Here is a 19446-nt window from a genome sequence, read left to right as displayed (position 1 = left end):
GAGAACCAGGCATAGTGTATTGGGCAATAATCCCATGTTCTTGAAGAAACTTAGCAAAATGACCAGGTGCTTGTCCATTTTCAGTATATCTACCATAATATTCTCCACCCCTATCTGATCTCACAATTTTAATTTGCTTACCACATTGGTTCTCAACTTCAGCCTTAAAGACTTTGAAGGCATCCAATGCTTCATTTTTATTATGAAGCAAATATATATACATATATCGTGAGTAATCATCTATAAAGGAGATGAAGTATTTCTGACCATGTATGTCCATGTCTGGACAACATATATCAGTATGAATTATTTCTAATAAGTCTGAACTCTTATTAGCACCCCTTTTGGATTTATTGGTCTGTTTTCCTTTAATACAGTCCACACAAGTCTTAAAATTAGTAAAATCAAGAGTACTAAGTACCCCATCTTTAACTAATCTTTTAATTCTCTCTATGGAGATATGTCCTAATCTCCGATGCCATAATATAGAGGAGTCATCATTAATATTACACCTCTTAATGCCAGCGTGAACATGCATTGAACCTTGAGTATTATCATTTTGTAATAAAATACGGTAAAGACCGTCAAACAAAATATCATTCCCAACACAATCAAATTTATATAATAAACGAAATGATGTGTCTTTAAAATTAAAGGAATATCCAAATGGTACGAGTCTGGAAACAGAAATTAAGTTTCGTGAGAAACTTGGTACATAAAAGGTTCTTTCCAATTTTAAAACAAAACCACTACTTAAAGTTAAAATGCATGTTCCAATTGCTTCCACACGTGAGCCCATCTTATTTCCTGATAAGATGCTTTGCTTACTTCCCACTGGCTTCCTTAGATTTTGCATACCCTACAAAGAGTTTGCAATATGGATTGTTGATCCAGAGTCAATCCACTAGGTGTTAATATTAACATTGACCATATTAGATTCATAACATATATATGAGGTTGGTTTACCTTTCTTTTCAAGCCATTGTTGGAATTTCGTACATTCCTTCTTCATGTGTCCCTTTCTTTTACAAAAGAAACACCTTGCTTCTTTCTTGATATCAGCTTGGGGTGGTATTTTACCTTTTCCCTACTGATAAGCTTTTTGATTGGCTTGATGTTTGTCAGTTTTGTTCTTCCCTCGAGTGGTTACCATCAATGCACTCTCACCCAATTCCATTACTAGCCTCTCTTCTTCTTGAACACACATGGTCATTAATTCATTAATCGACCATTTGTCCTTATGTGTATTGTATGAAATTTTAAAAGGGCTATATTGAGGTGGAAGGGTGTTCAGAATATAGTGCACCAGGAAGGATTCTGACATATTAACCTCAAGTTTCTTAAGTTGAGCCGTAATATCTCGCATTTGCATTATGTGCTCACGCACACCCTTTATGTTGGTGAGTCTGAGGGATGAAAATTTCATTATAAGGGTGCTTGCTAGTGCCTTATCCGAAGTGATGAATTGTTCATCGATAATCTTTAGCAAGTCTCGGACATTTTCATGCTGGTCAACAGAACCACGTATGCCAGCAGTTATCTTAGTTTTGATAAACATCACGCTGAGCCGATTGGATCGCTCCCATCGCTCATATAACGCGATCTCAGTTAGAGTGCTGGTATCAGTGACTATAGGTGGTTCATCTTTTCTAATAGCATAATCAATATCCATCCACCCTAAATGGAGGAGAACCCTCTCCTTCCATATCTTATAGTTATCACCACTAAGTTCGGGAATATCACATCGAATATCAGAGAAATTAACAGTTTGAGAAACTGCATAAAATCAAACATGCTTATGTCAAAATTTGAAGCTTAATAAACTAAAATACATGTTTTACCAATGTGAAACATGCCAAAAATATGAATCTCATGACATAAAAATTGCCTGTGGGCTAAATTCTTAATTCAAATAGATTCAAATGAACTTTATGATAAAACTATCAAATTATATTCCAATTCATAATTCCTGTGGGTAAATTATGAAAATAATTTGATATTTTATCCTGATTAATTATATTAAATATAATAAAAGATCCTGTGGGATAACAATTATTATATAAAATATAATCAGTCACAATCCGATGTCTAATTACTTATGTGATCCTTATTTTAACTTTATATATAATTTTAATTAATTAAGGATGCTGTGGCTAATTCTTAATTAATTAAGATTATATGGATCACTAGACATTTTAAATATAAAAAATTTGCTCATATACATAATTTAATATAACTAAATATGCATACATAATATGAGCATTTTACTGACTAAAAATGTTGAAAATGATATTTCCTCATGATTTTCAATAAAATATATCAACAAGTTTCCAAGAAGAAATCAAAATCAAATCATTTTCATGGCATAAAAATGAAAACTTTTTTCATATCAAGGCAGAGGTCATTCGGCTCTGATACCAAATGTAAGAAATTTTGATGAAGCCAACTTGTGTTTCTAAATCATTGTAATAGAAACACAATAAAACTAATGCGGAAACGAAATAGCGTACCTCCAGCCATTGTCGCCAAGAATTTCTGTAGAGGTTTCTTCTTGAACTTTGGTTCTTCTCGGTTCAGAACTCTCGCTTTAGATGATGTAGGAAAGCCTTTCGCTTCAAAGAGATGATTGAACCAAGGGACCAAAATCCTCATGTATATATAGATGTTCTCCCATCAAGAACATTTATCATCACCAACTCATAACGTTCAAGAATTAATTCAAATTTGTAACGTTTGGACCATAATGAAGAACTTAATGATATTAAATATTTAATTTAATAATAACGATTTCTTACATAAAGAATAAGAAATTGAAATTATTTAAACCATAATAAATGAAGAAATTCATGATAATGAATTATGAATCTTAATAAGAACGGTTACGTTATTATTAAATAAGATATTTAATAATAACCGTTATATTTTTTAACTTTATATATAAAATGTAAGAAATTTTGATGAAGCCAACTTGTGTTTCTAAATCATTGTAATAGAAACACAATAAAACCGTTACATTTTGATAACCACAATAGTATACAAATTATTATGATACACTAACCACAATAATAGCTCACAATTCAGAAAAAGGAAGACAAAATCCTTTTATTAACCAAATCAATTGATACAAAAATCATAGTACCAACTTTTAAGTAGTTCCAACGTCATATACAGATGCAAACAAAGAACTTTTTTCTTGAAAGTTTTGAGTAGCATAATATCAAAAAAAATTACAAAAGAAATCCTTGGTAGTACTTCTCTCAGAGTCAGGTGCTTGTAGAGAGTGAATGATAATGATTTGATACATAAATATAAATATAAAATTATATGATAAAATAAGTTTTTAAATTTTTTTACCCATATTATCTGTTCGAGAAGCTCTTTTATCCAGAAATATTTGCAATTGAGTTGGGGGGTTAAATTGTCATTGTACTTTTACGTGTTGCCGAACGTACCCTCGTGATGGCGATGGGCGAAGGGTGGGGACGCGCGTCCGATTCGGTTTCACGCTCTGATGCTTCGCCGGGAAGTCAAGGTTGCGGATGACAGCGTGTCGTCGATGGATTCGGTGTCAATGCTGCTTGCTGTGTCACTTTCGACAGCGACTCTCAAATTATTTTTGGGTTGATTAACTTGGATCATCATGAGGTGTGAACAGTTTTTGGAGCTTTAGGATTCGTAATAGCATCAAGTTTACACGTCTCGCATTTAAGTCGGATTAAAGTACTTATTTTCAATGAAAATATAACGTGGTCATCTTGAATAATTTTACTATAAATAAAAAATAGTTGTTAACGGTTGTGGACAAATTACTTGATTGAGGATTTTTTTAAGGATATTGATGGAAATGAAAAAAGTTAAAATATTTGAAGATGGACATAACATGGGTTTAATCCAAGATTTTTTTTTTGGAATATTGATCCCAAATAACAAATTATAAGCAATGATGTAGGATAAATAAATAATATTTAATGAAAAATGGATATATGAAATACTAGCATAGTAATATAACTAAATGTAAGTTATCTTTTGGAGTGAGTACTATTAAGAGAACATGGTGTTGATATTCTAATTAAATCCGATGTGGTTTAGACTCATACGATCAAGATTGTCCAATGTATTTTTGAGATAAGAATATTAAGCTCCTAATATATCATATGCACGAAGATTATGATTACAATAAGTTTCCTAATATGATATTTTTGATACCCGAATTAGTCATTCGATACATAATAGTATGGATGTGAATAGTTCAAGAGAGCCCCCCTTCATTATATCGAAGATATATTTTTATACTTGATCACAGAGGGGTGATGATCTCTAATCGTCCTAATGATCCCCTCTTGATTTTTTATGTACATAGGCGACAAGGGGGGATAACCCCAAACTAACTATATTGGATTGTTTTTAAACTCTTGTCTATATGGGCATATGAGTGAAAGGTGACCTCGATCTTTTTCTCCGATCGATGACTCCACGTTATCAAATGACGATTAAGTAATAATATACTCCCTATCAAATATAAATAAATTATCATAACTTAATTTAGATTCGATCTACATTATGATGTTTTATGTAGCTTGCATCCCTTCGGTTCAAGTTTGAGGAAATAAAGAGAATATCCTATACTTAACAAACTCATCAACTCTTCTAATTATTCAATTCTTATTATTTTTATATAAAAATATATAATTTGGTATCCAAGAAATGTTCTTATCATATTTATAAAAGAAAAATGAACTAGATAGATTCCAATCATCCATCTCATTAAGATTATATACATGAGTATATATAAATATACATGTGTGACAACATTCAGCTAAATGTTAGTCGGGCTCATCACTTAAAGCATAGACGTGAATAAAAAAATTATTCTTTAAAATATATTTAATTTAAGAAATAAAATTTTGACCGTTAAATATGAATAAAAGCCTTTTGGTTATAGTTTTGAAGCCAAAATACATTCCAAATTTTTTTTCTTTGATTTCTTATTGATTTGACCATAAAAGGTTATTTCAAGGAGCTAATTAGAAGTTACAAAATTCTTCTATAAAACTTAGTTAGATTCCAAAAAAAAAAAAAGGATCAATCGGATGGACATTCTGACGTGGATCAACGATCAATTTCGATATTAATAATATATAAACATACATATAATTTTAATTTCCTGCTAATAGTATTCTTTTTATTAAAAAATAAAAGCTATATTTTGCTGGACTGAGTTGTGCTCATTGGCAGTCTCGTTCTTCGTGTACTCGGTTCCATGGAAATATTGCATTCTGTAGTTAGTCTATGAGCATCAAAATTTCAAGCCTGTTTAGCTATAATACTGGGAGCTTGTGTTGATCAAAGATGGTGTTTCACACATTGCTCTGAGCTACACTTGTGGTTATCAATCTGCTATCTTCTGCAGCTTTTTGCACTATTCCTTCTGTCTGCATGTCTAATTTGATTCACTCCAAAGATCATCTCATATGACAGAGGATGCGACAGCAATCTATGTTACCTGCAGTCAGGGCTTTAAATTTAGTTGACAACCTGCTGTTATAACTTTTAATCTTGAGGCTGTAACAGTGTAGATTTTTATGAGCTTGGTTATAGGTACCATGGTGGTATTACACTGCCAAGGTTTCACTTGTTTCCATTCTCATGGAGGCTGTTTCTGTGATGACATTGGTCATTCACATGCAAATCTCTGTAATCCCTATTCAGTGATGTTTTAATGATGGTATGGTGTTGTTCTGAACTGACATTGAGGCCTAGCAGTCGAAATGGAATTGTGATAGAATGTATTCAAGCGTTGTGATTCCAATTAATTCATTTATCATGAAAAATTATAAATATTTTCGCCGATGCCGCGAACAAGATTAGTGTAAACTTGATATAAATGGGTCATCAAGTCAGTCTTAGGTTGCTTTGAACAGGTTGCAAACATATGGAGCTTCACTATGGACACTTAATACTGAATTAACAGCTGAAGTGCCTTCTTCTTTGTTCCAAACAAGAGGGGCTGACCAAAAGTTGTGGTATTTGACCGGCAAGCTCATGGTGGCATTTAAGCAAACATTTATTTCACAGTTCTCCTTAGCTGCTAATTCTGACGCAAAGAAGATGAAACCAAGTGGCTCTGCTAAATTTGATGATCTTAGATAGTGGAGCAAGTCGGCTGCTTTCTACTATACTTTCCAAGTCTCTTTTTTTTTCCACTGCCAATCTTCTCCAGCCACCCAACACTCCATATGATCATTGTCACCAAATTCTCAGATGAGATATGCTTGCTTTGAACCCAAAGCAGATTTCTCTTCAAGGAAATTTCTTGGCAATGGAGTGGAGTCGTAGGTATGACTTCCACCTGCATTTATCTTTTTGACTAGCTCAGCAGCTGTGATGTTACCCATTAGCTCAAAGCTGACCATCCTCGTATGATGACAACTCAACTGGGAGTGTAAAGATGCCACTTTTCTGTCAGTTCTGCAACAGGTTAGGCCTGCATGCTTGGCATGGCCAGACTCAATGCTGTAATGCACTGGAGCTCAGTAGGAAGATGATGCAGTGACAAGGTGTTGGAATGCAGATCTGATGTAGGAACTTTTTGAGGCAGTATATTGTTTAGAATTGGATCAGCACTGCGTATATAATGCTTAGCACAGTAATCTAATAAGTAATTCAATCAGCTCAAAAGGAGCGTATGCAGTTCGACAAAGTACATATCATTCTCCTACTCAACTATATTTCGACCATTATTGCAGCGGAAATTGAACATCGGAATTTATTGTAAGCTGAGATTTCCATGAATGCCTTCCTATGCTCCATTCATGAGAGGTCTCCTAATCTCCCATGCCTTCAGCTCAGAGACTTTGACGTCCGCTGATCCATTGTTGAACACGAAGAGATGAGCATCTTTTCCGATGGCTAAGCTGGGATAAACTCTGGATGTAATGCATGTCTTGCCATCGGCCCCAAAGCTCTCCACTACAGAGTGATCGATCTGCATGGCACCGAGAGCACAGAGCAGAACATGCTTCAGCTAATCCAACAAGCTAAAAGAAAAGGAAGGATAGAAGGCTAAAGATTCATCAACATACCAAGCTCCTCAAAGAGATCTTGCCAGTTTTAGCTATATCCACATCGACATAGCCCGCAAAGGTCGGCCTGTATAGATTTGGCCTCATGGAGGACCTGTTTGAGCAACATAGATGAAGAATTGGTTACTGATGGAAACCGGTTTTGCATCGGCAATTAGTCGATGATCCAAACTTGATAGGAAGAGAATCTTATTGGTGCATCAGAGATCAACATCTGGACCACAGTGGTGATTACGTGTGGATGAACTGGTAAAGTGGTAGATGGAAGGTCGGAGAAGGATGGCCGACCTGGTAGGATCATGGCACATGAGGACCACATGCTTGTGTTCAGCTTTGAAGATCCTGAAGAAGACAGCCGTCTTCTCTTCCATGTTGGCTGAAGCCAAAACCAGGAGGCCGAATGGCCCGACCCCACCCTTGACGTCCGCCCTCTTCCGGCCACAGAGTGCTTCGGCATCAGTCGCCCAGGACGGATCAAAGGCCTCAGCTTTTTCCAAGCCTGAGACTTCGAATGCTACCTCCACATCCGCCTGCACCGTAAAAGAACACATCACTCGATGAAGAAGAGTGGAACAAGAAAGCCAGTAGAGTCCAAAAGAACACAATTCTTCAGCTTTCACTCGGCGGAAAAGTCTGTACCTGTTTGGATTGACAGAAAAGCGAAGAACAACTCAAGAAAAGAATTAAGTCTATCAAACATAATTAATTAAACGTACTTGCGAGGAGTTTATTCCTTCCACTTCAAAGGAGTTGCCACCCGAGACTTTCTTGTGCTCGACAACAACGTGTTTGCCTCTGAGGGATTCGAGCTCTTCGATTGGCCACTGGATAAGCTGTCGACCGCTGCTATCCAGCCAAATGGTTCTCGGAATAGCCTACGATAAATTCATCAAACACAAAGCGAAGATCCAGTCGATCGAAGTCTGTGGAAATCATGTGTCATGAACACTGCTGCAGCTACGAGACCGACCTGGATTCCAGCCCAGCCCTTAGCTACGTCGACGTCCTTGGCGTCCGACTCGTTCGCCCACCCCCACAAGATCCTCCGCTGCTTCTTCGGATCGAAGAACGTCTTGGAGGCGTAGAAGTTCCCATAGTCATACCTCAAACCAGTGTGATCGTCCGCCGACGTGTTGTCCGGCACGTACTTGTCTTGGTAGTGGTAGTATTTCCCCAGCGTGTAGTACTCGTACCTTCGCAGGTCCAAGCTGACCTTCAACACATGCTTCACGCCGTCGCCGTACGCGGACGTGTCCAGCCCTCGCCTCCCCTTCACCGCCACCGGGTAGAAGTCCGGGCACTCCCACATGCCGGTATCCTTGACCGTGTGCAGCGGGTGCTTGGCCTTGACCCAGTGCACGAAATCCCTGCTCCGGTACAGAATGGCCTTCCCCCTCCGGTTCCACTTGCTCCCCACCACGAGCTTCCAGTGCGTGCCGGGACCGCGCCACGCCGTAGTCGGGTCGCGGAACGCGCTGGCGTTGATGCCGTCGCCAGGGGCGATCACCGGGTTGTAGTCGGGCTTGACCCACTCGCGGAGGTAAGGGTCGGACAGATCCTTGGGGTACGCAACGTTCTGCAGTTGTCTCTGCTGGGGGTCGATGCCGGTGTAGAAGATCGCAGGCCTGTTGCCGGGGAGGACGGTGGCGGAGCCGGACCAGCATCCGTTGATGTCGAATGGCTTGCTGGGGCGGATGGCCGGGTCGAGTGCTATCCAGTTGACGAGGTCGGTCGACACCGAGTGGGCCCACACGATGTTACCCCACACGGAGCCATTGGGGTTGTACTGGTAGAAGAGGTGGTAGACGCCATTGAAGTACATGGGTCCTGGTTTGGTTGCTCGTCCATTAGCTTCACGAATCCATATGTGACCAAGAAAGGTTCAGAGGAAGAGGATGATACCATTTGGATCTGGTGCATTGGATGATGATCCCATTTGGGCACGTCCATGGAGAATATGACAACGACACAAAAAACCACATCAGTGTTGGCATTCGATTGAAACAAATCTGACCAATACAAGGTGTAAATTCTAGCAGCTGTTCATTGACAATGTCAAGGGCATTATCCATTACAAAACAATGCAAAGATACTGTGGAGCTGCAGAAAAGGGCGGCGTAAAACAAGGGTGGATCGGTTTCTCTTACGTGGTGGTCTCGGATTCCTCTTTGCTTAATCCACCGTTAAAAAGACGTTGATTAGATGCTTAAACGGTAGAGAAGAAATCTTAGCAGTCTAACGAATCGCGTAACACTCGATTACGTGGGGAAGTTAACCCCAAAATAATACCAACACGGGTTACCCGGCGGATCCAGTTCCGGCGGGACCCACAGGCGCACTGTAGCCCCGAACCAGGCCCCCGGCTAACATGCGCCGCCGGCAGAGCACGCCTCCATACATCAAAGAGGAGGAGGAGGAGGAGGAGAGGAACGTACCGTTGATCCAGTTCCTCGGGGGCTGGAAGTGATACCCAGTCCTCAGCCTGTTGTCGACGACGGAGGCAGGAACAGATTGGAGGGATGCAAACTCCACATGGGAGGCCTCCACCACCGCCCCTCGCCTCCTCTCGGTGGCCCAGAGGAGCCAATGCACAAGAACCACCACCAACCACGGGGTCGACCAAGCTCCGCTCGGCCTCCCCATCCCCATCCCTTCGCCCTGCAACCGACCACCAACCAAGCAAATCAGGAAGACGAAGATTACTTGAGAAGAAGACTACAGCCAAGAGAGGGAATGGTTGGGAGAGGAGAAGAGTGGCCTTTCGGGGGTATATAAGGCGAGGAGGAGGGCACTGTTGACTTTTCCCATTTTAATTTTACTACTGCTACTATTATTATTATTATTTATTAAAACCACCTCCCTAATTTTATTAATATGATGTTCTCAGTGGCTAAATATATTTTTTATATTTTAGAAAAAATATATTCGGATTATTAATATACGTTCATACCAATCCTCGATATATACGGCATTGACCGTACCGACCCTGTTATCTTGCTTCTCTTTGTTTCTGTCACTCTCACACGGTCAATGTCTTTGACAAAGATGGGTAACTATAAATTCTAAAAATATAATATGTTTATGAACTGTATTATCTCTTTCACGTTCATCAAATATTCGATGAAATAATTACTAAATCTTAATTATTATAAGCTAAACATTGATTCAATAGCTACTTTGCTATGCAACTCCAGCTTTTCTGCTAAAGTTAGCTTTTTTTTGGGGGTTCGATAACAAAGAACAGATGATTTGCAGGAGAAGCGACTCAAGCACATGAGAATATGTTCTTCATTAAGATAACAAAGGGATTGATTCTGATGTTTAAACCGTTAATGTAAGTATATACACTCTTATAATGCGATAATAAAAGTAAACAAACCACAAAAAGAAAGATAAGATAGATGGAGATGTTGAGAAAAAATTGATTGGGTCAACGTCGGTGGATGTTGAGGATTCACAGGCAGAAATCAGTAAATTAACTAATATTTTATTTGCAGATCTAGAGGAGGTATTTTTTATTTTTTTAATCTTTTGCCGATTTGTTTATTTAATCTTCAACGAAATATCCTAAATATAGTAATTGTAATTACATTAAGGATTTTTTCTTTACTTTTTGAAAATTTCCATTGGACGTTATTATTTCGAAAGGTTTTTAAAATAATATTTTTTATAAAATAATATTTTTCTTGTGAATGCTTAAAAAAATATTTGTTTTAAACATGATATTATAAAAAAAATAGATTTTTTTCTTTTCAAATGATTATATTAATCACTAAATCTAATATCATAAAACGCACATGAAAATGCATCCTATAAAATATAAAACAAAACTATCAGTAGCGACAAAAAAAAAAAGGAATCTTTAATGTAGCATCGGTCTTATCTCCCCCAATCCTTCACATCATACTCATATCCAAAGAGAATTCAGATCAAACCTCTCTTTCTCTTTCTCGGAAACATGGTCATCATGCATCTCAGCTACATGAAGAATATTGTGATTGCTATGCTATCTTTCAAATGAAAGTTTTTTTGGCCGTCCACTCCTTTGAAAGAGAAGAGTGCTATGATCCAACAAGCACTCGTCTCTTCCAAAGGAAAAGAGAGAGGAAAGGAAGATGGTGTTTGAGCACCGGAGAACACCTCGACCACTTTTGTGGGTGGATGACGACTGTCATCGTTTATCCTTTTGTCTTAGAAAAATAGTTGACAATGATAAGGCCAGCAGTGCCAACTCCTGATATCATCGATAGTCTCTCTTGGACTCTAATGTTCATTACATAAGGAAATGAGTTCATTTATATCTGTGCTGATGGAGGATTGTTACCTTTAGGAGCTCATAGCATGCTGTATGAAGCTATTAATTTATTGAAGCATGTCTCGACATATCTTGTGTGATGATCTAGATTTGTTCACGGAGGATTTAGTCAAAGTTTGGCCATGAGATTATTATTGTGCTTGATTTTAACAAATTAATTGTGTGTTTTTTGTCATTCACTTTGAAAGAGAAAGAGGGCTACGATCCAAACAGCACTCGTCTCTTTCAAAGGAAAAGAGAGAAAAAGAAGATGGTGTTTGAACACCGGAGAACACCTCGACCACATCCGTGGGCGGATCACGACCTATCCTTTTGATTTAGAAAATAGTTGGCAATTATAGGACAAGTGGTGCCAACTCCTGATGTCATCGATAGTCTCTCTTGTACTTTATTCATCGATAGTAATGAATAACATATTTGGTCCTAATCCTAGTCTTTGATTCATCTATTACTATGGTCTTAAAGAATTACAAATAAAAATATAATTAAAAATGATAGAAACAATATCTGTTGCTATTAGATATTTATAGCCTGATTATAAAAAACTGTAAACCCTTATCCGCAAAGCAAAGTCACTTTTTGTTGTAGTATTTATTTTACGTCTATCTCTCGTTTATCGAATCCTGCAAAGTTACGTTAGGGTATGTCCGATAAAATTCTTCTTATGCTTAAGTTACATGAAGAGTTAAGTTATTGGATTAATTGAATAAGAGTGACAAAGTAAAAAGCATTAACTAAATGAGAGGATTTTTTTTTAATTTTGGAATGCACCTAAGGGGATCTTTTATAGTGTGGCTTTGAGGACTATCATGCTTGTAGGCGTGTATTGATATTATGGATGATTTCGTATATTCTTCGGCTTTAGTAGAATAGTGTTACGATGAATTTGAGGAATGTACAAAAGACACCATATAGTTAATAATGTTTGGGAGATGATGTCATATTCCATTACATATGATAAAAATACTGGGTATATGATATCGATGTGTCAATTACCTAACATCGAGGTGTTGCCTGCTTGACAATAAGGTATTCGCCACTTAATATTGTGATGTTGATTATTTGACATCTCGACCTTCCCACGTCGATTACACATAACTAACGACAAAGTATTTATCACATCATTAATTTTCTAATAATTTATTTAAGACTCAAATTAATGAACAGAATTGATGATGAATTAGCTGAAGCTTTTACTCCGCTACTCAACAAATCTAATCCGAATTTTATAACTACGATACAAATAACCTTTCCAACCAATCACAAATACAATTGCAAGATCAAATGTATGATAGGAGCATAGAGAAACAGGAAAAATGAGAATGATGATCAACATGTCTTGGTGGCGAGACTGCATCCTCCCAATCGGAATCCACAGCAGTCTCAACCATCATCAACCCCACAGCGTTCGTTGTATCCCACTCTTTCTTTCATGTGGCCTCTATTGCTTCTCCATCCCTGCAATGAGACACCCCTCTTTCTTCTGTCAGGTCACAGGCGATGAGGATTGCCACCTAATTTGTGCTGCAAGCAAGCCCTGCAAAATCCTACCAGTAGTCGGAGTAACACAGAATAATAGCTCATGCTGAGTGCATGCTTTGAGTACTTTTAGTAGGCAGAGACCAACAAGGATTAGAGGCTGTGAATGAAGCCATCATCCCAACATCATCATCATGTGTGTTCGTGGAGTGAATGTCTTTGATGACAATTAATGTGAAGTGACTTTTTGATGATGATCGGAGATATTTCATGTATCGATTTATAATGGGAAGACTCCATAGATATTCCAAATGCTAAATCAAATTCTATATTTAATTATACATAAATGTATGATAGGAGCAGAGACTAATGATAAAATCAGGTTTTATATAATGTATTATTTTTCACTTATATGGTTTCTAAATGTTAAAAAATTGATCTTATAGTTAATCCTAAATCAAAATTCCTAATTAGCCCCAATATCTAATTAGAGAATAGAATATTTAATTACCTATAGATTAACATAATAAACTTGCTCAATATAATATTCTAATTCCCTGCCCGCCCTTCAAACATTTGAATTTAAATCATTTGCCCGTTGCCATCCAATCCTTCTCTTCGAGCTTTACCTTTTTGTACCACCACCACCAGTCACAGTATCTTTTTCTCTGCAAAAGAGGAGGAAAGCTGTGGATTTTGCCTTTCCCAACTCCTCCCTCAGCCTTGAGATGCAGGAAACCTGCAGCTGTTCTTTTAATGTTGCTCGATTGGCTCCATCGGAAGCAAAGAGGAGGAGGGAGGAGATCGACCAATGCCATGACAAGCAGCAGAATGAATGTGTGCTTGTGGCACCCAACGATGCCCACAAACATATGTCATCGACTTGTAAATCGAAGCTGTAGATCTACTGTCATCCTGTCTGCATCACTGCAAGCTGGCGACATAGAATCAATCCCTTCTCTGTGTGTGCCATTTTGCCGAACCGCATGCAAACTTGTGATCAGGGGTTGAAGTGAACCCAAAGTTAGAGCAATGTATGTGTGCGTGATGAATGATCCAACAGTGAAGCTTTAGATAAATCGCTGGCTGGGCCATGGCTGTCTGTCTGTTGACTGTGTTCTTTCCATGGTGGTTTACCTGCTGGCTATTATGCACCACTAGAGGATGTCCCTTGCAAGGAATCTCATCTCCTCTGTGAACAAAAGCTTCTTCACCGGTGCTTCTTCGTCTTCTTTTTGTGCCCTGTGCCAATCATATCTAATGGATCCATCATCTCTAATCCTCATGTTTTGCATCTGATCTTATCAATCAACATCAGGAAACACAAAAGTCAGAACTCTTGGGCTGTTGCAGCCTAACTTGGCCACAACCTTAAAGCTCATAGCTTAAGGTAACCAAATCCAATGCATTCAGTGCATCATTCATTATCCAAGTGGCATCAAATACAAAATCCTCTTTCCAGCCTCCGTCTCTGTGACTCTGTGGACTCTGTTGTCTCTAAACCCAACTCGCCCACTGTTCAAGGAATTAATTAGCACAAAAAAAGAGCAGTTCTCGAGGAGCCTTCCCAACCTTCAAATCTACTTCTTTTGTTCCTTTCCATGGCCCCCTCACCCGTTCTTTCCATTCTTCTCCAATAGCCTCCCATGGCCAGCCAAGAAAGGGAAGAACAGAATATATAACGAGCAAGTTATGATTCCCACGTCCCACCGCTTCAAATCCTTCCTTCAATCCAACTCCTCCTCAAAAATAATCCCCCCCGCCCCCCTCCCCTCCCTACTCTCAGATCCGTCCCTTTCTCCAAGCTGGAGGAGGTGAATTAGAAGTGCCTAGAAATCCAATCTGCTTCCGGTCATTGTTCTAAAGATTCGATTTTTGGCTTGCCATTGCTCTCGAAAATCCAATCCTTGTTACTTATTTTCTTTTTAATTCTGGAATTTGTATTTGGCCCACCCCCCACATCCTCCTCTTCGGCTTCCATAATACCAAGCCATGGCTGAAGTGCTACGGTCCCCATCGCATTTCCCTTCGTCTCCAAGACGCGCCCTTTCTTGCGAGCCGAATGATGGCTCCATTGGGCTTTTAAGCCCTTCCAACGGCTGCGGAGAGGGCGAGGAGAAGGAGGGGAGGCGTGGTGGTGCTGGTGGCGCCTCAGAGAGGAAGAGGGGAAGGAGTCGGAGGGGAGGAGGAGGAGCCGAGGTCGAGCCCGTGGGGGAAGAAGAGGAGGAGGAAGAGGAAGAGGAACAACAACAGCTGTCTGTGTTGGCGTTGCTGCTGACGGTGTTCCGGAAGTCGCTGCTGGGGTGCAAGACGGACGGCGCCGGCGACGAGGACTTCGGCTCGATGGATATCGGGTGGCCCACCGACGTGCGGCACGTCGCCCACGTCACCTTCGACCGCTTCCACGGATTCCTCGGGCTGCCCGTGGAGTTCGAGCCGGAGGTTCCCCGCAGAGCCCCCAGCGCAAGGTCTGCTCTTTCCTTGTTCTTCTGCTGAGATTGTGCTTCTTTTCTTGGCCCAAAAAAAAGCGACCTTTTGGTTGTTTTCTTGCGTTATGAACAATTTATGAGCTTTAGAAATAGTTAGCAACTTTCCTACTGTTGTAGAATAATACATGTGGAAATTTGCTTTGATCTGCTGCTCTTTTCCTTTTTATAGGAAGATCTTTAGATCATCATAATTTAAATTGGGTCTTTGTCTCCAAAGAAAATAATTGCTTTTATTGTGTTATGAACGACTATACTATGCTTTGGGGTTGAGAACATCTCCCGTTGTCAGAAGTAGGAGGACATTTGGACGCCAGTATCTTGGGGTAATTCTCAAGTGGGTATGAAATGTATAGGATCCAATGAAGTTATTTTGACTTTATGCCTGATTACTATGTTGATGATCAACAATATTATGCTCTCTGTTCATCACTTCATCTACAAATCTACATGCTTATACTAATCTGATGCCATAGAAAACACGAGCACCAGTTTTGTTTCTCATCACCTATCAGTCATACCTATCGGTCATTTGGTAGGTTCATTGTTTGGATTACGAGCTCTCTTGTAACTTCTTTGCATACTATTTTGGTCCATCATTGTCAGTTCCAGCTTTCAACTTTTGTAACCTAGTTCAAGATTCTTTTATCACCGTTCTTGGGTTAAGTCTTCACCTTTTGTGACCGTTCACCAGGAAATTTCAGCTCCTCTTAGTCATTTGCTCCAAGGAGAACTAACGATTTCTTCTTGAATTAATTTCTATATTTTCACACTGACTTGTTCATCCAGAAAGCTATGATGTCATATCGCTTACGTCTATGACCATATCTGATGTTAGTCTATCTTCAAATGTGATCTTTCTGAATTAAAAATTGTGTACCCATAAACAAACATCTGTTGACGGTAAGAACTACAAATATCCCTTGAACATATAGGAAACAAAAGAATCTACAAGTTCATATACTTCAACTATGTGATGAACCTATCTAGTAAGAGCATGGAAACATCGACACTACTCCAAGTGAAAAGTTACTGTTTAATTGGTCATGTCAGGTTGTTGCTGATTCATACCATCATGCCATTTGCATGTGTTGTGAAGATGTCAAAACTGGTTGAAAGAACTTAGCCCCATTGATCTTTGTACAAGTCACATGATAAGTCACCCAGATTGAATGTATGACAACGAAGCATCTGTTGACAAAACCTGAAAAACTCATTCGAATAAAATCCTGTTTAAAGAACTATGATGGCAACACTCTATATTTTGTAATCCATGTCAATTTCAGTCGTGTGTCACATGCACTGAGAGCCGTTTGTGGTGCATGTTATCTGATATTATTGGTGTTCACAATTTAAACATAGAAAGAAATAATGGTGTGAATTACAACTCATCATGTAATTTCTCTTTCGTCCTTAATATTTATGTGATTAATAATATAGAGAAAAGGTGGATCAAAGTTTTTGTTGATTGTTTGTACTTTGGCGCATCTTTCATACTGTTGTGTGGAGTATGATTATGGATCCACGTACAGTCCAAACCTAAAATGATGATCACGTTGGAAAACACATGCAACACACAGAGTTCAGAGGGCAAGTGTTTGAACCATAATGGGTCCTGTGGATGCATATAAATTACGAAGGGATTAAGACTGTCCGACATCATTATGTTTCAAAGGAAAATCCTAAGATCTTACATGTATTAGGGATTTGTCACAGGAATGGTTGAAAGTAATTCGTTCCTCGGAACTTTAAGAGACACCCATAAAGAATTTTAGCTCATAATATTGTTGTTGTTCAAGGTTCTACGAGTTTGAATATTTCTATTGTCCCCTTGAATATTTCTGTTCATGTGTTTATCCTTGCTTCTTATTCTTGTCGTCATGTTAGCTTTTGTCCATTCTCTATAAAAAGCTAACTCAATCCATGAATTCTACTGCAGTGCAACTGTCTTTGGTGTTTCTACTGAATCTATGCAGTGTTCATATGATGCTAGAGGCAATAGTGTTCCAACCATCCTTTTGCTGATGCAAAGACGTCTTTACGAGCAAGGCGGCCTTCGGGTATAATTGCTTATTCTAATTAGTCATTGTAATACTTCTTTGAGCCTGAAACTTGATCTCAATGAAACTATGCAGTCAGAAGGAATTTTCAGAATCAACGCTGATAATAGCCAAGAGGAATATGTCAGAGACCAGCTAAACAATGGAATAGTGCCCGAGGGTATTGATGTGCATTGTCTGGCAGGTCTAATAAAGGTATACCTACAAACTTTCCCTATGCCTTTCCTACTCAACCATTGCATGGTCTCTCTGTGCTGCATACATTGCATTGTTGTCTACTTGCTAATCTGCTGCAAGTTTTGAAAAGACAAAAATACATCTGATCTGATTTTTTATAGATCTAGAGGCAACATCATTTTGTTTAAAAATGAAATAGCGGCAAAAGTCGTCCTTACTAGTTCAATTGACATTTTCTGTATCACTATATCATTCCTTCTTTCTGATAGATACTTGATTTTGGATTAACAAATATACGTCGCGAACATGCTTTTCCAAACAAACTGATCTTCCTCAAAATTTCATATTGCTTAATTCCACATTTTCTTTTCTCTGTTGCTTATGTAGGCCTGGTTTAGAGAACTTCCTACTGGAGTGCTCGACACTCTTTCAGCAGAGCAGGTGATGCAGTGCCAAACAGAAGAGGATTGTGCTCGGCTTGCTAGGTTGCTGCCTACAACAGAGGCTGCTCTATTGGATTGGGCTATCAATTTGATGGCCGATGTTGTCCAAGAAGAACAAGAAAACAAGATGAATGCACGCAATATTGCCACGGTGTTTGCTCCAAACATGACTCAGGTAATTAATGGTAAATGCATTTTTTTTTTCAGAAAAAAGAAAAACCTATTGAGATCTCATAGCTCTACCAAATGACTTTTGCAAGTCATTTTGGAGAGTTCAAGACAAGTCTGGAGGAATGGTAAATGCATTTCACTTTCAACCACTTATTCTTTCAGTTGCTTTAGAGCCCAAGTAGCAGGATTCCCCCCTTTCCCTACTTTTCATGATTGCTTTTCATGCGCAAAACATATTTTCTGCTTCCCACAGGCTGCAAACTGAAACTTGTACATTTGTTTATCATAATTCTAGATGGCAGATCCTTTGACAGCGTTGATGTATGCGGTGCAAGTGATGAATTTTCTTCGAATGCATATCTTGAAGACACTAAAAGACAGACAAGAACCCACTTTAGAGGATGCTTCGGTTTCTAATACAGATCCATCTGATGACAATGGTCATGACAGCCCTCAGATTCATCTTGCGACCGGTCGTGATGAAGCAACTGAGCAAGTACATGTCACCCATGAACCTGTTCTGGATAGTCTCGCTCGAATTCCTGAAGAAAAATCTGCAGAAGATGAGGCAGCCGATAGTCCTCAGCCCTCACACGACGATACTGCCTCTCGAGGAGCTGCATTGCATCCGACTACCGAAAACTATGCAGAGAATTCAGCACCATCTGGTGGTTCTTCATCTAGAGGCCAGGAGTTTGCTGCTAATGATCACAATTCAGTTCATTCAAACTGTCGTAGGAAGAAGACAGGCCGGTTGAATAGCCAGAATCACAGGAAAGGGAGAAAGGCAAAGGCACAGACTGCCAGCCGAGCTTCCTTGCCAGCTGAGAAGTCAAAGGTGGAGCGTATCGTAAGTCGTATCGACTCAAAGGTCGAGCGTGTCGAGGCATGGCGGTGAAGCCGTTCTTTCCTCTTTTCCTTGTCTAACTTGTATGTGATGGTAGGCTTTGGGCATTGTGGATTTGCTATGGATGTTTGTGTTTGTATTTGGGGGATCTGCTGATAACTTGGAAGTTTGATTGCAAAGAGACAAGACTTTGTGTATGATTTCAAGCATATTGGATTATGACTTAGCCTTGAATCAAACAACATAACCACATCTACAGTTGCTTGATGGAGTAATTGTCGTGGCTGATGCATGAACAGAAATCATGTGACAAAGGAGGGGGTAATGACAAAATGCATATACATCCTCTCTCTCTCTCTCTCTCTCTCTATATATATATATATATA

General features: G+C 39.1%; 2 protein-coding genes across 2 annotated transcripts; one reads left to right on the top strand and one right to left on the bottom strand.

Annotated features, from left to right (window-relative positions):
- Positions 1-6628: 6628 nt before the first annotated feature.
- LOC135624917 (beta-fructofuranosidase, insoluble isoenzyme 3-like) lies at positions 6629-9838 on the bottom strand. The gene is made up of 7 exons (XM_065129009.1): positions 9518-9838; positions 8985-8993; positions 8053-8909; positions 7799-7957; positions 7371-7612; positions 7083-7176; positions 6629-6985 (listed from the first exon to the last, which is right to left on the bottom strand). Exons 1-7 carry the CDS (start codon positions 9729-9731, stop codon positions 6800-6802), a joined length of 1761 nt encoding a protein of 586 aa, XP_064985081.1. The 5' UTR covers positions 9732-9838; the 3' UTR covers positions 6629-6799.
- A 4476-nt stretch (positions 9839-14314) lies between these two features.
- On the top strand, positions 14315-19327 carry LOC135624913 (rho GTPase-activating protein 5-like). Its single transcript, XM_065129003.1, has 5 exons — positions 14315-15344; positions 17302-17422; positions 17498-17617; positions 17987-18217; positions 18509-19327. Exons 1-5 carry the CDS (start codon positions 14869-14871, stop codon positions 19109-19111), a joined length of 1551 nt encoding a protein of 516 aa, XP_064985075.1. The 5' UTR covers positions 14315-14868; the 3' UTR covers positions 19112-19327.
- Positions 19328-19446: the final 119 nt, after the last annotated feature.

Source organism: Musa acuminata, chromosome BXJ2-10 (genome assembly GCF_036884655.1).
Source record: "Musa acuminata AAA Group cultivar baxijiao chromosome BXJ2-10, Cavendish_Baxijiao_AAA, whole genome shotgun sequence".
In the NCBI taxonomy this organism is placed as follows: Eukaryota; Viridiplantae; Streptophyta; class Magnoliopsida; order Zingiberales; family Musaceae; genus Musa; species Musa acuminata.
This window is presented reverse-complemented; position numbering and strand designations above follow the sequence as displayed.

What these genes read in the sequence shown, in the direction of transcription:
- LOC135624917 (XM_065129009.1), bottom strand. Translation starts at nt 9,731, where the DNA reads ATGGGGATGGGGAGGCCGAGCGGAGCTTGGTCGACCCCGTGGTTGGTG. An exon ending in AAGGAATAAACTCCTCGCAA is followed by an intron (nt 7,613 to 7,798) that starts GTACGTTTAATT and finishes TTTACGGTGCAG; the next exon opens with GCGGATGTGGAGGTAGCATT. An exon ending in ATGTGCCATGATCCTACCAG is followed by an intron (nt 7,177 to 7,370) that starts GTCGGCCATCCT and finishes TTGCTCAAACAG; the next exon opens with GTCCTCCATGAGGCCAAATC.
- LOC135624913 (XM_065129003.1), top strand. Translation starts at nt 14,869, where the DNA reads ATGGCTGAAGTGCTACGGTCCCCATCGCATTTCCCTTCGTCTCCAAGA. An exon ending in CGCAGAGCCCCCAGCGCAAG is followed by an intron (nt 15,345 to 17,301) that starts GTCTGCTCTTTC and finishes ATTCTACTGCAG; the next exon opens with TGCAACTGTCTTTGGTGTTT. An exon ending in ACGAGCAAGGCGGCCTTCGG is followed by an intron (nt 17,423 to 17,497) that starts GTATAATTGCTT and finishes GAAACTATGCAG; the next exon opens with TCAGAAGGAATTTTCAGAAT.